At 38.8% G+C, this 19,496-nt stretch overlaps 1 gene segment (V, D, J or C); it reads right to left on the reverse strand.

Moving 5' to 3' along the window:
- Positions 1 to 6,736: 6,736 nt before the first annotated feature.
- LOC135781665 (Ig kappa chain V region K16-167-like) lies at positions 6,737 to 7,227 on the reverse strand. The segment is given in 2 exon segments: positions 6,737 to 7,062; positions 7,179 to 7,227. Coding segments are annotated over 2 exon segments (375 nt in total).
- Positions 7,228 to 19,496: the final 12,269 nt, after the last annotated feature.

The following is a 19,496-nucleotide window of genomic DNA, read 5'->3' on the forward strand; positions in this document are numbered from 1 at the left end:
TTAATTTTGTCCCAATTATTGCTTGGGTATGAATAAAAACCCTTTTAAAAATGTATTTACAGATTCCTTTTCAAGCTTGACTTTTTATTTTAATATTGCCAGTCTTGACTCAAGATTATATTGAAAATTAAATGTCAAATCATCAATTTAATTTTCTTTTTTAATTTGGCCGGAATGATGCTTCATCACATTAAAAATGAAAATGAAATAATTTAATATATAATGTTTTAATTTTTATTTTAGCATTTAATTTTCAAATTTGGGACATATTTTGCGATTTTATTTTTTATTTTATAATTTAATTAATTATTTTATAATTTAATTAATTATTTTATAATTTAATTAATTAATTTAAAAAAGACCAAAAAAACCTTCCATACTAATCGAGCAGACCTGAACAACTAATCAAGGTCTAAAAAGTCACCTGAAAACTGCAGGTAGCCAAGGTTTTATCAGGGTTGGTGCTAAAATCTGCAGGACATTGGCATTCCAGGACTGACGTTCCCTACCCCTGGCCTAGTGCATCACAAATTTTAACACTACAGTCATTATGGCCTTTAGAAAAAGTTTTTTTTTTTAAGGAGATAGGGTAATGCACAATAGGCCCCTGTGGCGCAGCCTATAGGCTTTTGTCCTTAATGGCATTTTTCCTTACATTACTTTTATACTTTAAGTAGTTTGGCAACCAGTACTTTACACTTTTACTTGAGTTTTACTTTTACCAGAGTAATGAATGGGAATACTTTTGACACCACTGGATTTATTTTAATGGTGTGTATTTCTGTGATTTACTCTCAATGATTAATTTTCTTACTGTACATTCACACGGGTTGGAAGCGTTAATGCTTGAAGGAAGGCGTGTCTGAAGTATGGCCAATAGCCAATCACAGTGACCGCAACACTTGCATAAACGTAATTGGCTGGCTCTGCACTAGGTTATCTGCAGAAGGCGATCTGATTGGCTGCGAAAAGTTAAGAAATGTTCAACATCTGCCACAAGCAACTGCAGTGACGCGGCACCGACGGATCCACAATTCAGTTGGGCAACGCATGACATCACCCTTAAAAAGTAAATGAGAAAGGTTACAGTTTACGCTCCATGTGAATGTACTGTTATGCATGTTATTTGTGGGCTGGATACAAATTTACAACGGGCATAGTTTGGCCCACGGGCCTTGTATTTAACACATATTCACTATAGGAAGAGTGGAGGTCAGCAGAAGCAGTGTTATGTGTTCTGTTGGGAAATCTTGTGTTCTAGCATGAATGTGGATGCTAACTTTTACCAACTAATTTTTTGTACAGTAAATCACAATGTCTTGGTGCCAGATACCACAGAGGTCTTGTGAAGTTCATATCTTGATGCATCAGAGCTGTTTTGCAGCACAAGGGGGATGTACACAATATTAGACAGGTGGATATAACAGATTCATTATTCAATAGGGGCTTTGAAGCAAATAAAGCAAAAATTAGTTTTGATATTACAATCTGATCATATCAAATAATCAAATAATTTTAAGCTAGTGCACTCCCTGTGGCATTAATATGTACAAGCAGTTTGGATAGATGATTGTTAAAATGGTCTGTATTTGTCTTCATAAATACTGATGAACTTATTTGTGTGTTTCCTCTGATCAGTGTTGTGTGTTTTTGGGCCCTATCTTGCACCCAGCGCAATTGACTTTGTCAGTGACGCATGTATCATTCGTATTTTGCGCCGGCGCACAGCGGGGTTTTTCCCTCCACAGATGCACGTCAGCAAACTAGGGAATGAACTTGCGCTCCCTGGGCGGTTCAGCGCAAAAAGGAGGCGTGTTGCGGCGCAAACCATCTCTTATGCTATTTTGCAGTTTCAAAAAACAATTGCGCTACTAACCAAAAAAAAACTAGTCTAAAGTCAGTGGCGCGTTGCGCGTGGTTCATTATGCTATTTTAAGGGCGCATGCTTGACCATAATGTATAGCGTGCACAACGCGCATACACTTTGCTTATCTAATCTACACAGATGCAACAGTTATTTTTGCAAATCATAAATTGTTACACTTAAAAATATTAATACACGAGATAAGGGGAATCATAGTGGTGAGCATTGTGGTGATAGTTTTTATTTATTCTCATGCAAATAACGATTAAAATATTTTCATAACTTTGTTGTGTGGCTGTATTACGTTTATTTTATGTAAATAATAGTTAAAATGTTTTCATAAGAAACCTTAATGTATATGAACTTGATTTGTAAGAGTACTTTGGGGTTGGAACTTGCTTGCGTTTCTTGGGTCCGATTTCAAAGCCCCCAAACCCTTTCAGCGGTGAGGGTGGACGCAGCGATGTCCTCTGCTGGCGTCAAGTCCTGAGGCAGATCCACCTCCCGTTACACGGCGTGCCCGATTTATGCTGGCAAGCGTGGGATTCCCCCGTACAAGGACGTCGGTCTCCTCTGCTGTGAACCGCTCCTGGCGTGCGCCTGGTAAATCCGTCATAATAATAGCAACCCGCCATGGAACTTGCGCCCTTGCGTTTAAAGGGAATGTTGGCTAGCGTTCTGATTGGTTTATTTGACGTTACGCCCAAACCACACCTATGAATAATGAACCTACTTCAGACCAACCCCTTATTGATTTGCGCCCGGCGCAAGAGTTATTTCTCACGCCGGGAAAATAGCAACAGCGCCCAAGATCCGCCCACAAACTCACTTGCGCGTTGCGCTTCGCACTTGCGTTTCAGATCGTTAAAATAGAGCCCATTGTGTTGTTTGATCATCTGCAGTATCTGTCAGGTGTATGAGTGCAGTCACTGTGCAGTCTGACTGACAGAGGTTTTTGTATCGCTCTTTATCACTGTGTCTACACATGAATGCTACTTGGATAGTGAAAACTCTGACAGTAATAATCTCCTTAATCTTCAGTCTGAACTCCACTGATGGTCAAAGTGAAATCTGTGTTTGATCCGCTGCCACTGAATCTTGATGGAGTTCCTGACTGGAGGGTGTTTGTTTTATATATGAGGAGTTTAGGAGCTTCTCCAGGTCTCTGTAAGTACCAGTGTAGGTAATCACCATTATAACTGTACACTGCACTGCTGACTTGACAGTTTATTTTAACTTGTTGTCCTGGTTGAACTGCTGTTATTGATGGACTCTGAGTAAGAGTGTACTGTCCTCTACACACTGAAAGAAACAACAAGAATGAAATATAAAACAACACTGAAACAAATCAATATTTCACTCTTCAAAGAATTAATGATCATGATAAAAATGTTACAACACAAACCTTGAGTAAAGACTGTGAGTGTCCAGATGAAGATGATGATGAAAGTCATTGTTGTTCTTTTGGTTTGTGTGATGATGAAGATTCTGTTCTGTTCTGATCTCAGTCATGAAGTGTTAAACTCACAGCACTATAAACACTCACACATCACTGAAGCATGACAACACAATGCAAAGAAGACGACAGGAAACTTCTGCTCATACAGAATACTACAATACAATCTGAATAATAAAATAAATAACAAATAAATATAAAGTTTTTAATTAAAGTAAAAACAAATGTCCACAATGTTCATAATAAATTTGTCTAAAGCTTCAGGTTTGGGTGTGCAGGTTAAAGAGTTACAAAGTGTCCACACAACACAATTAATGAGAATTTTGTAATAGTTTTGTGCTTAGCATTTTTGACTAAAATCATTCAGAGATTTTCACAATAGTTGTTTGTGTTGTGTGATGTTAGTGTTGTTTATTCTGTTGCAGTTTGTGTTCAGTCAAGTGTGCAGAGGTTTTTGTACAGTCGCTCTATTAGTTTGTATCACTGTGGTTCACATTCGGCAGCGGCACCAGACTGGATGTTGGCAGTAAGTTAATAATTCAATAATAATTTTAATAAAATATATAACTGTTTATAAATATATACATCAGGTATGAAACACTAGATTGAAATGGATTTATGGAATAAAATAAGGAGTTAAAATAATTGAATGCATGGCAGGCTGTTGATAATTCCTTAAGTATTAATAATATATTGTGTAGATCACCTTAGAATTTTGACTTTAGTGTTTTGGTATAATTTAATAATGTAACTAATATTCATTCGTACATAAAGTTGAATTTTCCAATCTGTTTTCACATACAAAATTTGTTACAAATTTTCTAATATTCATTTGAACTCTGACAACTAATCTTATTCTGTTTAGACTCAATATTTTGTTAACAAAGTAAAGCTTCATTTTAATATTCAGTTTGTTATATATGGAGCAACAAATGTAAAATTGAGTTACAAAAACATTATTATTTATAAATAGTTTATGGAGAACTGTAAGGTAAACTCTTTAAACTGCACTAGCACATAAATGTGTTCATGTGTATTTAGGTAAATTAAATTATTTTGGTTGTTTTGTCTGTATTCACCTACAACTAAAATTTAAGTTAGTAAGTGTTAAGCGTGATAGAAGCGCATGTCAAACATGTATCTGTACAACATATTTACGTTATGTAAATTGTATATATTTATATTATCTACGTATAATACATACATATTGTAATTAAACTGTAAAGATTTTCTAACTGTTGTTTTTGTAGAATTATATTTACATTTATGTTCTTATTACATTTTTGTTTTTTACTTTATTTTACAGTGTAATTATACATTTAAATACTGAGTAATAATGATTAATAACATGAACTTACTATAGGATTGGGGTTTGGTTTAGGGTTAGCTGCATGTAATTATGCATAATTTACTGTTATTACTATAATAATTACTGTAAAATAAAGTTTTACCATTATTGTTTTAAGAACGATCATTTTCAAACCTGACAAACAGTGAAATCAAATACTGTAAATATGAGCTTTCACGTCAAAAAAGAAAAATATATTAGGGGTATAATTCAGCCATATAATAAAACATCTTGATTATTGGTTATTTAATGTTTAACATGGAAAGAGTGAAGTTATTTTCTTTCTTGTGTGAGTTATTGACTATTGATGTGATTGTCAGGCAACAGTCCCCCTAAAGTGAGCGTCCTGCCCCCGTCCAGTGAAGAGATTTCCACAAAGCAAACAGCAACACTGATGTGTGTGGCCAACAAGGGTTTCCCCTCAGACTGGAGTCTGAACTGGAAGGTGGACGGGATCAGCAGCAGGTCTCAGTACAGCAGTGTTGCTCTCCTGGAGAAGGACGGTCTGTACAGCTGGAGCAGCAGTCTGACTCTCTCTGAGCAGGAGTGGAGCTCAGTGATCTCAGTCAGCTGTGAGCTCACACAGAAAGACCAGCGTGATAAAGTCACTGGAGAATTGAGGAGAGATCAGTGTTCACAGTAGATCCACTCACTCTCACATCAAGACTAACAGACTAACTGTGTTTCTCTTCATTTCTCTCTCACATCAAACAACACAAGTCTATGTCTGCTTTATTCATTCACTCATGACTGTGTGACAATTCATCAAATAAAATCATATCTTTATGGCTTTGACTCATTTTGTCTGTTTTGAATATGAAAGCTCACATTTTATAAATAAACCTGACTCAATGAAGCATGAAAACACCTGCAGATGAAGTAATTTTACATAACTGTCAGTCAAATGAAGAACCTCAGACATGCTGTGATCTTGATCAATGATTATAAAGAGATATTGAAGTATAAACATGTGTGACAGGGTTTGATTGATGTGTCAGTGGGTTTAGTTTGATAGTTATTCTCATGTGACTCCTTTAGTATCTGTGATGCACTGTATAAAATTATTTGCTGTCATAATTTTTTGTTTAATCAACTCGGATTTACAAGTTTTTTTCCTACTAATAGACCCCTTCAAGGTTTTTAAACATTGAATAACTATCTGGTGCGTGTGCAGCATGGGGTCAAACTGTTCATACCATTTAGGCTTTCTAGTTTAATCTAACAGGGCTGAAAATGATGAATTACCTGAAATGAAATGAGCACTACAAACACAAGCCTCTTTGATCTTTGCAATGTCCCAGTCTGCACGTTTAATTGCTTGCAGCCACAGATGTTGTATTTTTTGTTTTTGAGATTCTGCAGGAATCCCGAAAAACTTAACGGGAGGCCTGGTGTGATTTTTCAAGCCCACGACGCAAGTAGGCATTTTTGACGATACCGAATAACACCCAACTCAATCTGCTGTAATGACTTTTCTGACCCCGACATGCGCAGTGGGAACCGCATGTGCCGTGAACTGTGAAGGGGTCTATACTAATCTTGACAAGAGATGAGTTGTTATAATTCAAAAATTGTAGTTGAAATGAGTTAAAATTGTAGCAACTCATCTCTTGTCAAGACAAATAATAGTAAGTTGAAATTACTTGTAAATCTGAGTTGATTTAACAAAACAAAACGAAACAAAAATGAAAAATATAAATAAAGCAATAAATATTTTTTTACAGTGCATCTGTTGACTGAATGATACTGACTGATGTTTCTCTATATGTGTGAGTATTATCAGTTTTTATAATATTATGAATTAAGCTGAAATACAATAATAATAAAAATCATCAATGCGAAGCTATTTTAACACAACAGAAAATAATAGACAAACAAAAAAGAAATTATACGATTTACAAACAATAAAAAATAAATAAATAATCAATTAAATGTATAATATAGTACAAAATAAATAAATGATCTGTAAGTGAAATAAACTATCAGCATCATCATCTGCAGTATCTGTCAGGTGTATGAGTTCAGTCACTGTGAGTCTGACTGACAGAGGTTTTTGTATCACTCTTTATCACTGTGTGTACACATATTTACTGTCGATATAGTGTTCACTCTGACAGTAATAATCTCCTGAATCTTCAGTCTGAACTCCACTGATGGTCAAAGTGAAATCTTTTCCAGTGCTTGCTGTTCCACTGCCACTGAATCTTGATGGAGTTCCTGACTGAAGGTTATTTATGTAATATATGAGGAGTTTAGGAGTTTCTCCAGGTCTCTGTAAGTACCAGTATAAGTGGGTGCTATATATTCCTACATCTATATGACACTCTATTGTAGCTGTTTGTCCTTGTTGAACACTTTTTACTTTAGGTTGAGTCAGAGTTACTCCTCTCGATTCTATAAAAGAGAAAAAAAAATAGTTTATAAAACATTACTATCATATAATACTAAAAATTAACATAAAACAACTACACCAGAAGTAATAACAACTCGGTTATTCTTTCATTTCTCACCCAGAATAAAAACTGAAAGAGTCCAGATGAAGATGATGATGAAAGTCATTGTTGTTCTTTTGGTTTGTGTGATGATGAAGATTCTGTTCTGTTCTGATCTCAGTCATGAAGTGTTAAACTCACAGCACTATAAACACTCACACATCACTGAAGCATGACAACACAATGCAAAGAAGTGGGCAGGATTATAAGCAACTCGTGCTAGTAAACTAATATACACCCATTAATAAACATATTGTACTAAACTGAGTAAAAACGAATTAACAGATTACATTTTTAAAACAATTTGTGTGAAGCTGCAGTTTTTTCTGTTTATTATGATCGTATGAAGAACAGAAGAATTATTATAAAGTGAGAGATCACAGCTCATGAAAACATTTATCATGATGAAAGTGTAATTTTGATAAAGGTTGACTGGGATCACTCAACCCGCAGCTCCCGCAGTGTGTGGGGACCTCCCCGACCCTTTGATGGGCCCTGATATACATTAAATTAATATTTGTTTGAATTTTAACTGAACTTAGATTTTTAATCTTTGCAGTGAGGGAAAATCTCTGTTAATTAATATATAAACAAATATTTTACTCCCCCCATGCACTTAACCATGTGTGCTGCTGTCCAATCAAACAAAAGTATTTGTATTACGACTTTTTAAGGTGTTAGGCATTCATTCTTAATTTACTCACAGGCGCATTAAGACCCATTTTATTTAACTAATCAACGTTCTAATGTAAATTGATCAACGTCTGCAAAATCCTAAGGATTATTTTAGGTTGCCGTTTTCTGTGAAATAGTCGACACATGTATAGGACAACTACAACACAGATTCTGTGGACTGAATGAAATGGCAAAGTGCTTTGGGTTTTTGTGCTCTGGTCCTCTACTGCGCTTTTTTGACAAGACATATCTCCAAAGCACAATGTCACAGGTAAGACTTTCTAGTTTGTTCTTCTCAGTATGAAGAAAGCATGCGTGCAACATTGACATTAAAGCTGCAGTGAACAAAATTGAGAAGCAAAACGCTCAGACTCAGAGAGTGCAAAGGTTTCGGTAAAGGTTACTAACTTTTTAGGTTAATGTCAATCATTTATTAAAAATGGTCTAATTGTCAAAAGTGTTTTTGTAATGTATGGAAAGTTCTCAAAATGTAACATATAATCTGAGAAAGGTAAACATTTTTATAAAAATGTAAAAACGTTTCAGGCTATATATATAGGCCATACTGTAAATATGTCCGTGTAATTTATTCAACAATCTTAAAAAAGTAGAAATTAATCTCTAGTCTTAGACAGGCAGAAACTGAATGTTTCCTTCATCTGGGCTAGGGCTGTAAACATCATATAAAGAGTTTGGTTTTAAAACGCGATGAACGCCATTTAAAAAAATATATTGTTACTGCCAAAATCAGTATTGTGTCAGGTCAGTATTAAAAAGTCAATTCTTTATTTTACACAAAATTACGTGTTCTCACACGACAGCATCAAGCTTCTGTCATGCTAACACATTGACCCAGGGTTATTATAGTTAAAAAAAAAAAGTTTTTATTGTATTTAGTTATTTAGTTCTAATGTGTTATTTTATTTCAGTGTAGTTTAAGTTATTTTTAGTGGTGCATAAATAGTTTTGATTTCGTTTCTATTTTTTCAAAAATCATTACTTTTAGTTCCCTTTCAATACGGTTCACTTCGCATTGCGTCAGTTAGCTGACGCTATGGGGGAAACTCCTGTTTACTCCGTGACTGAAGCCTATTGGTTAACGTCTGTACAAAGTACAGACCAATGACGTTTGAACCCGCGCGCTAAAACACTTATTATAGAGCTTTACTGGCCTGAGCCTGTCTCACTTCGGATAGCTTATTGTTCGTCTGCCCGGTCATTTCTCTCTCAAACGAATTTGTTTATGATATACTGAGGCCCGAATACCTCCCTTTATTCAGTCCCGTCCTATATCAGTGCGCTGAATATTGATACATTCTTATATACCCTGTTTTTCTGCCCTTTTAATAAACGGCAAAACCGCGGGCCTCACGGCAGACTTCCTCTCTGCGATGGGTTCAGTCTGACATTAAACCACCTAGACATACTGCTCTGCTCCGTGAGCCGTTCGGTCACTGTCACTACTGAGGCTTGTGTACCTGAACGGCTGAGCTCTGGTCTCCGCAGCACAGCTGCATCAACAGAGAACGAAACTGTCTGGGAGAAAAGGGGTTATGTCGCGCCTAGGCTGGACAGCCCTGAAATGTTTTCTGTGTGCTGTTTATCCAAACATACTGTGTAATACTGTCGGTTATGCGACCTCACTATAGTGGCGAACAGTATTTAATTCCTCTAAAAGAGTAATTTCCGTGCTTACTATACTGTGTATTGACACCCACGGTTGTACGGTGTCTCTAAACACTTTATCGCCTTACTGACAAGCAATCAGTAATACGCACACACGGCCCGCTGTCCATAATTCTATCGACGCTTGCCGGAAAAAAAAAAAAAAACCCGGTTTGGCCATATACTGTGTATTGACACCCCACGACTGTACGGTGTCTCTAACACCTTTCTGCCAAATTCGCTCGCAGCCCACCTCAGTTTCTCCGCTACGATGCTGATGGCGCAAACGAGCACGGTCTTACGGCTGTTATTCTCACTTCCTAGAGAGACGACAGCCTCAGACTTTTGCATGGCTCCAAGCGTTTGAATCGCGCCCTCTCCGGACGGCCACTCAAAGGCTTACAGCCAAGCGGTTTATGACGTTTTTCGGCCATATAGCTGATTTATATTAGCGGATCCGAAGACGCTCACACCTCCGCTCCAATACTCGGAGATATTAAAGGTAATATCAACCTCAAGTGAGCTTGCTACCTGCCACAATAAGTTTCAAAGCTTAAAGCGTGCGCACAGTCAGACGCGCGCGGCATCTCGTTTAAGACGGGCACACGTACCCCTCTAACGAGCCTCAGTTTGACTAAGCAAGGTCCCGCCCCGAGCTGACGGCCGGGAAGCTTGCTTAAGTTACACACGGCTGCATGAAGTGCTGTCATTACGAGCTAGCCCAGCATCTGCTGTGGGTTGAACACGCTTTACGACGGCAATCAGCCTTCGGCGCGTGGAACGCCGTTTGTCTCATATAAATCACCTTGTACTGTGAATACGGTACATTAAGAGGATGATTTAGCACTGCAGCACTCTCGACCGTGTTATTGTGATAATGCGGTCGGGCAATCTACGGTGGTTTCATTATTTACCGAACCAGACTGAGATCTCGCCCCCTGAACAAGCTGACGAGTCATCTCCTTTATAAACTCATTGCATCGCTTTATAAGCTATGTTCAATCAGAGTGATACGCATCTCATGCTTAAACTACCAATATTGACCCATTACGATGGGCTTGCGGAGATGGCATCCGTGGGACACGACCTACATTACGTGCCTTATGACACATTGACACAAGCTGCTAGGACCCCTTTCACGAGGCGTCCTTATGCAAAGTCTGATCCATTCTGTCTAGTGACATTTGAAAGTCTAAACCCCCCGCGAATCGTGGGTGGAACACTTTTCTCCTCACTACAGAGGCACGGCGGCTCTCTCCCCTACCTATATATATGTGGCCGTGATAACAGCGAACCACGCTTTTATGACCGACCATTCGTTTAATTCACAAGCCTGTCATCTCTCAGATGTGGACGGCGGCGGTAACAGCGAACCATGCTTTTACGGCTAGCCATTCACTTTATTCATAAGCCTGTCATTTCTCAGATGCGGACGGTGCCCGAGGCACAGCGCTCTGGAACTGTCCAAGGTCCTGTATGACACATACGTCTGACGTACATCAGACGATCAGCTGTTCATCTGCGTCACAGATCACTCACTAGAGCACCTGTCAATACAGGCTATTTATGGATCGTTGACGTTATCACCTCCCGTGACAATTATGCTCACTTGTCTTAGAGCATGGGCATGGTCTTAGAGGTTTCTCATTTGACAATTGTGACACGGCCGGCTGGTCCCCGCCGTCCACGTTGTCAGTTTACAGCTTCGACATCCCTGCTTCGCGCACTACTGAGGTTTGTTGCATTAAAGGTGCGCCCATTAGCTCACCTGTATGCACGATATGGTTTTTAATTATATGCGTCCACCGTGCGCTTAGAGAAGCTCACATGTACACGCTATAACATTTTGGTATACAATAAGATGCGCTTGCAAAAGCTCACCTGTATACACAGCTGTGTTATGCTTTGTGACGCATACATTGTTGTTCATCTGTGTACGTTCACGGTGCGTTGGGTGCCCACCGTTACGTTCATCAATCATATCTGTACACATTCACGGCGCGTTCTGTGCACTGATTTATCTATACGCATTCACGGTGCACTGAAGAGTTCACCCGTGTGCGCACAATTTATTATCAGAACACATGACGGCGCGCTCGAGAATCTTGCCGGCCTGTGCATTATAACACTCTGATTCATCTATATGCATTCACGATGTATTCAAGTGTTCACCTGTGCCCGTGCAATTTATAGTCAATACACATTTACGGCGCGCTTGGAAAGCTCACCGATCTGTGCACTATAATACTACCTATATGCATCCCGATGCGCTCGAGGGTGCACCTGGGTTCACACTATTGTGGTATCTGTATAATCCCACACTACGAACCGTTCTGCCGCATATTATAGTCAGATCGGCCGTTCGTGAGCTTCGCAGATCACTCACTACGTATGTCTGTTGCTAACAGTGGTTATTTAGATGGATCGTTGAAACCATCGCACTGGCTCACGCCCCTCTATGAGCTATGTCCTATATAGAGCCCACTCTGTGCGAGTTTGGTTTCTTCATGAACTTGGTCTACAGGGGTATCTATATCTATATTTGATATCTGCTACGCAGCCGGCTGGTCTTCGCCGTCTACGTTGTCAGATTGTACAGCTTAGACGTCCCTGCCCTACGAGCGCAGGTTCTCTCGGCTCAATCATGCACGCTCATGCGTTTTATGTGTACACCACGGTGCGCTCAGCGAGCTCACCAACGTGACTCTGAATTTACTTATCTCGCACAGCCGCGGCGCGCTCGGTACCTCGCCGTCTTGTGCTATGTTATGTGCCCCCGGTGCGTTTAAAACCCCACCATGTGCGCGTCAACAATTTATATGGTGCTTACACATTTGCTTTTAAAGCTGTGAATATGCCGGGTATAGGGCCACACGCAGTGTCTCTCCGGTAAGGCACTTCAGTACATTGTGTATGCCATGGATTAAAGTGAAAAAAATTCTTCTGACTGAAATTTTTTTCAGGCCAAGTCATATTTCTTTAACCAAAACTTAATGTAGGCGAGACCAATAGCATTTTAAGGGTGTATTTTTGCCATTAATTCCATATTAAAGTCTCCTGTGGCATAAATAGGTAGCTGTAGTTTGCATGGCATTTAAGATGAAGGCGAAACAGCTAAATAACCCACTATATAAAAAGAAAACATGAATATCACCACCTTTAATGAATATTTTATTAATTATTTATTAATTGTAAATGTATTTATTTTAGCATTTACTAATAATTTTTTAATCAAAGTTGAAACTCTTAACATTAGTGAATGCACCATGAACTACCATCAATTACTGTAATGACATAAACAAGAATTAATAAATGCTTATATATTCTATATTTTTCATTGTTTTTTCAAGTTATATAATGCATTTACTAATGTGAACAAATACAACTTTTTCATATCATATTATTCAGTACACATAAACGAATAATCCAGGGTCTGTTCTGTTCACACAACAGCTTACAGTAACGTTATGTATGAATATAAACCCTGAACGTGTAACTCGAGTTAAACTAGTGTACAATTCGCACAGGATGTCTGTAACCATAGTGACAGTTGTTAATTGATGACTGTACCTTTATCAACAAATTATTATGTTACAATAGAGGCAGCGCTGATGTGCTATTTTATGCGCAATGGTTCTGCTGTTTACTTTCTCCTAAGACCTAAATGGTCGTGTTTATATGAGGATACTTGCAAAGACGGGATTTTTGACACATATTTGTATTTAAGCCCAATAAAGTGGCAAAAATACTCACAAGCGCAATGAGAAGCGAATGCGCGGCTTACGTGTTCAGCTCTGACACAGAAACAGCGAACGCATTTAACATTAACACTGTTGTTTGTGTTTGAATGGCTTAATATCACTTGTTTATAAAGTGCGGTGCTTAAATATATGTACAAATGTTACGTTTTTTGAGACCACACGCAAATGAAACTGCAAGAACCGACAGGTGGATGACATCAAAGTGCCGCGAGAGCATTTCGGAAGCAGTCTCCTCTTATGATTCCTGAAATCGCTCTCACAGGATGTGGATGTCATCTGCCTCTTGGTTCTTGTGGCGCCACATGAAGTTTACCCACAAGTTTAACAAACCTGTTGTATCAGCAACTGGCCTGATGAGCATAGCAGTCAAAAACGGGACGCGGGTTATCACGTACGTGAGAAAATACAGGACCCCTAATCGCAAAGACACGTAAATTACCTGGCGGTTTGGTTTTCTTATCCCACGAACTGAAAGGCTTGCCAATCTTCATCATTTCGCTAAGCCAAGTCAATCTCCATTGGTCTTTTACACCTTTATCAATCGCTAAAACATCGGAGCCTTTCTGCATTACAAGTTTGTCCATGCTAGCTGAAAGTTTTACCTCAGCTTAACGTGATACAGCCAGAAAACCCGGAGTGGATCCGGTGCGTAGTGATTACAGAACGCTTACAGTGGAGAGAGGAACGTGATTTGGCTCCACCCCAGGCTTTGATCACATCCAACTTAAAAAAAGGTGAATACACGTCGTCTTTATTAAAAGTGAATTTAATAATTTTGCAATTGACGGAAATCCGTCTAGCGACGGAAAACTTTAATCCATGTGTATGCACGGCGTGATGGGATTACGTTCCCCCATAGCGTCAGCTAACTGACGCAATGCGAAGTGAACCGTATTGAAAGGGAACGCTTAGGTTACTCACGTAACCCCGGTTCCCTGAAATAACGGGAACGAAGCATTGCGTCTCTTGCCGTGCTACAAACGTCTACGCACCGAGTGTTATTCGGCTGCGCGCTTCAGTCGAATAATAATGAGCTCCTGACGATTGAACCGCGCTTATATAAGGACGTGTTCCTCCCGCGCGCGGGTTCAAACGTCATTGGTCTGTACTTTGTACAGACGTTAACCAATAGGCTTCAGTCACGGAGTAAACAGGAGTTTCCCCCATAGCGTCAGCTAACTGACGCAATGCTTCGTTCCCGTTATTTCAGGGAACCGGGGTTACGTGAGTAACCTAAGCGTTTTTATTTAGTTTTAGTATAGTTTTAGTCTTTAGCATAATATAATGGTTGTGTACATACACCTTGCAAAATCTGGAAATGTTTAAAATAAGAGAAGAATAAGAGAATTATTTAAAAAAAAAATAAGTTTTTTTATTAAGTCCTGTCAATCAAAGAGCAGGACAAATACCACACCAACCAACACTCTAAATTCTGTTAGGTTTTAAGCTGGCAATATATAATATACATATATAAATATACATGTTTGGTTATAAATAATCATATGCTGGGTTGTTATTAACCCAAACATGAGTTAAAACAACCCAGCATTGTATTGAAACAACCCAGCATATATTTATTTATAACCCAACATGTGTTTTGTCCAATATTTTCCCAGCATTGGATAAAAAATAACCCAGATAATTTAGAGTAAATCAAACTTATGTCTGTGCAAAGTTTAAAGGTATTGCGGAGGATTTTCTTTTTCCGGGTGGATCATCAAGACTATTGGTCCTCCTAGTTGTCAATCAGGAGTGTTGCGCAATTGCATTTTTAAAAAAAGTGGAGAGGGCGGTTCTTTTCTGAAATTTAAGAAAATCCTCCGCTACACCTTTAATGTTCTGTCTACGAGTGTCCATTTCTGTACCAGAAGACATCGTTGTGCTAACATAATATAATTATTTGTTGACTAAATATTAATATTAATATAATATTATTTTATTAATATAATATTATTTGTTGATTATTCGCAAAAGCATATAATAGTGTCAGATTAGTTCAGCGGACATTCTGTATTATAGCAACCAAAAAGCATCAGCTAACACTGCCAAGCAAGCGGTCGCCGTCAGTGTTTTCAGCCATGTTTAACGTTTAAATGCTTCTGTTACAGTACATTGATATAATTAAGGCTTCTTCAGATATATTAAGGGTTTGCCAGCAGAAGACAGGTTGTCTTAATAAAGCAACATGATTTTTTCTGAACCGGCCTGTTGGCTCAGGGGCAGGGATCCAGTGCCAAGACAGCATCATAACTGTGGGTTCACACCAGCCGCGTAAGAGGCGGCAAAAACGCGATATTCGCGCGTAGTTGGACGCTTGAACATTTGAGTTCACTCGCGTGAAATCCGCGGGTGAAATTCTAGTCATTCGAGAAATTCACGCGGAAATCCGCGTCATGGGAGGGGCTTCTGCGACTCCGCGGAGACTACACCACTCCGCTCGCTTCCTGTAATCACGTCACTACTACAGCAAGCTCCTGATTGGTTAACGTGGCGCGAAATACCGCAAAAGTTCAGATTTTTGAACTCGCGCGTTTCCCGCGACAACGCTCAATTCGTGCGGAACGCCACGCGCCTTCCGCGCGTTCCGCGACATCCGCGCCGCGGCTACCGCGTGTACCGCGCCGCAGGATGCCTAATCGCGTGTTTGCATTGACTTAACATGTAAATCATCCGCGCTTGCCGCCGCTTCCGCGGCTGGTGTGAATGCACAGGAGGGGTGGGCCGATCCACTTTTTCCATTAGCGATCCGATTTCGATTCCTAAATTCTGAGTATCGACCGATACCGATCCCGATCCAATTGTTGTATTTTTCTTGATCCATTTAGAAATGTGTGTGTGTGTGTGTGTGTGTACACACATAAATATATATATAAGGTTATTGTGTTTGCGTGTGTCTTGTGGGTGTATGACGCGTTTTATTCACTGCTACTCCAGTGCATTAACTCCGCGAGCACCAGACCAACCAGAGTTTTTGTGACCTTAAATATCTTCATATATGCAATTGTTTTTCACATAAAGCTGTTGAATATATTAGGAAGACTTTGAATATAGTGTGTAAAAATGTTTATGGTGCTTATATGGTGTTTATGGTTATAATAGTCTGACTTTTCTATAGCATGATAGTAACAACAATGAGTAACGCACAGTATCGAATTTGGATCGGCCCCGTTATTCCGATATCCGATCCAGCAAAAAAGGTCCGGATCGGCTCGATATCCGATCCAAAGTATTGGATCGGCCCACCCCTAATGCACAGTAATACACATCACGTGACGCTGCTGTGCAGGTCAGGGGTTCTAATAGACATTAGTCTGCCACCTATTGGTCATTAATAATTCAGCAACATCTGCTGAACATTTGCTTATGATCCGGTAATGTAAGTGACTCCGTGTTCAACTGCTGATCCAATAACATTTAAAAAAGGAAAACACAAGTTTTGTTTTCCAACATTTTAGTTAGTTTTGCAGGTTCAGTTGTAGTTTTTTTTAGAAACCTTCGTTTTTATTTTATATCAGTTGTAAGAAAAAATGATGACGTTGAAGGTCTCAATCAAAAAGTCGTTTATTCAATTGAAGCAGTAGCAAAGTACATGAAGCACTCTGGGTTCATCGAAGTTGGAGTGAACCCTGAGCAAAGTCAGTCTTAACACTTTATAGTTTCAAACCTGTTTTCCCACCCCAAATGCTAATGAAGTATCCCTTTAAATGTAAATTAAGACTAATACTACAAATGACCTCTATATCTCCCACTGTGCCCAAATGGGTCATTGTATTTATATGATCAGATTATCTCAGTACCCAACTGTGTGCTCAACTAAGTGATCAGATAATGTTTAGATAGATGTCTTGACCTGTGTTGGTTCAAGAAGTCTCACATTTGCTCCCATACTACTAGTAAGAAAGTATTACTTCAGGTTATATTATTGTATTGCTTGAACTGAGATTACCTTTTATGATTATCAAGCCTTTAAGCGGGATGAGCTTGTTTCAAAATCTAAATTGGAGTGGAATCTTTGTCAAGGCTGACTATAAATTCTTACAATCCCCCGTTTGATGCTCTTGGCAGAGAAGCATCACATCCACTCCATTCATAAAGATTACACCTCCCTTACGATCAGGGCAGGTGCCCAGTGGCGGTAATACCCTGGCTTAGGTTGTCCCCCATCTGGCCACTGGAGAATCTTACCCGTCTTTGGGTCATCACCTCATGCACACTGGTTATGGCTCCATCCCTTTAGGCAAGATTATCATAGGGTCTCTTCTAAAATTTGGCAATATGAAACAAACATTTCTTGGGTTTGGGAGAGAAATATTCAAGAACCATCACAGCCAAAGGGAACGTCCTAAGGTGATCATTGAAGTATCTGCAATCTGCCGTCTTAATAGAGAACACATACAGCATAGAATAATACATTTACAAACCATGAGTAAGATACACACATAGCAGTTTTGAAGCTTACATCCCAAAGTAAATTTGAATATGCAAAAGCTAAGTCCCCATTACCCTATCTTTCTCATTAAAATCAATGACATTAGCACATTGTCTAATTCTGGCAATTTAAAATCAAATTGTGGAATATTTTCTACAAATAGGATAGTAGTTGTCGGGTCACATTCACATAAAGAAAGTTATAATAACCCATTGACCATGCTGATTCTGTATTTATACAAAATGAAGTACTATAATGAGGTATTGGCTACCATTGACAAGTTGGAAAAATTATTCAAGGTTGTAGTAACACCATTTCTCTCATCTTTGACTATTATCCTAGAGAAATGATTCTGAATATGAGTGAGTTTAACTTCACAAGCATCAAAGTCAGTTTCTGGTGCTCAACACAATAATTGTTTTTCCACCATGTCACACTCGCACATGAAACCGAATGGGGTTTTGTCACAACAATCTGTGTTTACTCCCCGCCCTTCTTCTGATGACAACTTTGCAACAAATCTAGGAAGGTTCTTGCTTTCTTTTAAGAACATGTTCCTGTAATGTTCCTAGATTGTCCACCTTAATGAATTTTCTCAAACTCAAAATTTCCTTGCTCCTGGAAAATTGTTTAAAGCATAGCATACATTGTAGTCTCATTCTAGTGTCATGTGTAGTGAGACTTTTCATCGTATGGATATATGACATTTGTCCACTTGTTTTCCACCTTGGTAGGAAGACTGTCCATACTCTCTGGAAATTGTTTGATTTCTTTGTGCTTCTCCTATCGATTTGTCCAATCTTTTCAATTTTGAAAACAGTTCCTTCTAGATGAAGCATTCAAAGCTGTTGCTCCAATATATGCAGTTTTTCAGTTCCATCCATCCTGTGGTATGTCATAGAGTTGCTGGATCTTTTCAGACCTGTCTTTCGGGATCTTAGCATGTTTGGAAATGTTTGGATTTCCTACTCTATTGGTAATACTCCGACTGGCTGATCGGGCTGATTCCTTTTTCTTGAGGAAGGACCCTGCCATCACTTTTCCTGTTGGCCTTCTGGTACTTGTCCTTTATGTCTTTCTCCGAAAGGTTACACATTTCAGACATCTCCATGCTTACATCTGAAACGAGAACAAAAGAAGAGGTTGCCCCCCTTTTCCCCACAAGAATCTTTTCACATTCAAAACATCAAATTCACATACGTTTAATCACAGAACATCAAAAATGTTACAAATTAAGGCCATTAAAACATTTCTTAGAAATAAATTTACATATCAATCACATTAAATCATTTTTCATGAATCTTCAAGAATCACCCCCCTTTTGATAGTAAACTTTTTTTTCCTAAAATGTGCTACTATCATAAAACAATTCTCTAGTTCACATTAACATCTGCTTGTGACTGAGTTACAATCATGTTGTTCACACAGTGATGTGTCTGGCAAGGTTTCTTCCTTCTTTCCATTCAACAGTGCTAACTGGGTTTCTAAATTGTCAACTTTCTAAAGCAAATCATAAAAGCCCATCTGTCTTTTATGTGAGAAGTGAATCTGTCTTGCCTTGTGTCCTGTCTTTCCACATCTGAAGCAAACAGCTTCCTGATCTTTCCATCTTTTCTCTGAACAATGCCTAGCAATGTGACCATCTTTTCCACATGCATGACAGACAAAGTTTCGATATCTCTCTTTGTCTTGACAATGCCTAGCAATGTGACCGGCGTTTCCACATGCATAGCAAAGAATAACAACACCTGAATTTACTCTTGTAAATCTCCTTTGTCTATGATGGAAGCCATCAGTTAATCTAGA

This window comes from Paramisgurnus dabryanus, chromosome 23 (assembly GCF_030506205.2).
Source record: "Paramisgurnus dabryanus chromosome 23, PD_genome_1.1, whole genome shotgun sequence".
NCBI lineage: Eukaryota > Metazoa > Chordata > Actinopteri > Cypriniformes > Cobitidae > Paramisgurnus > Paramisgurnus dabryanus.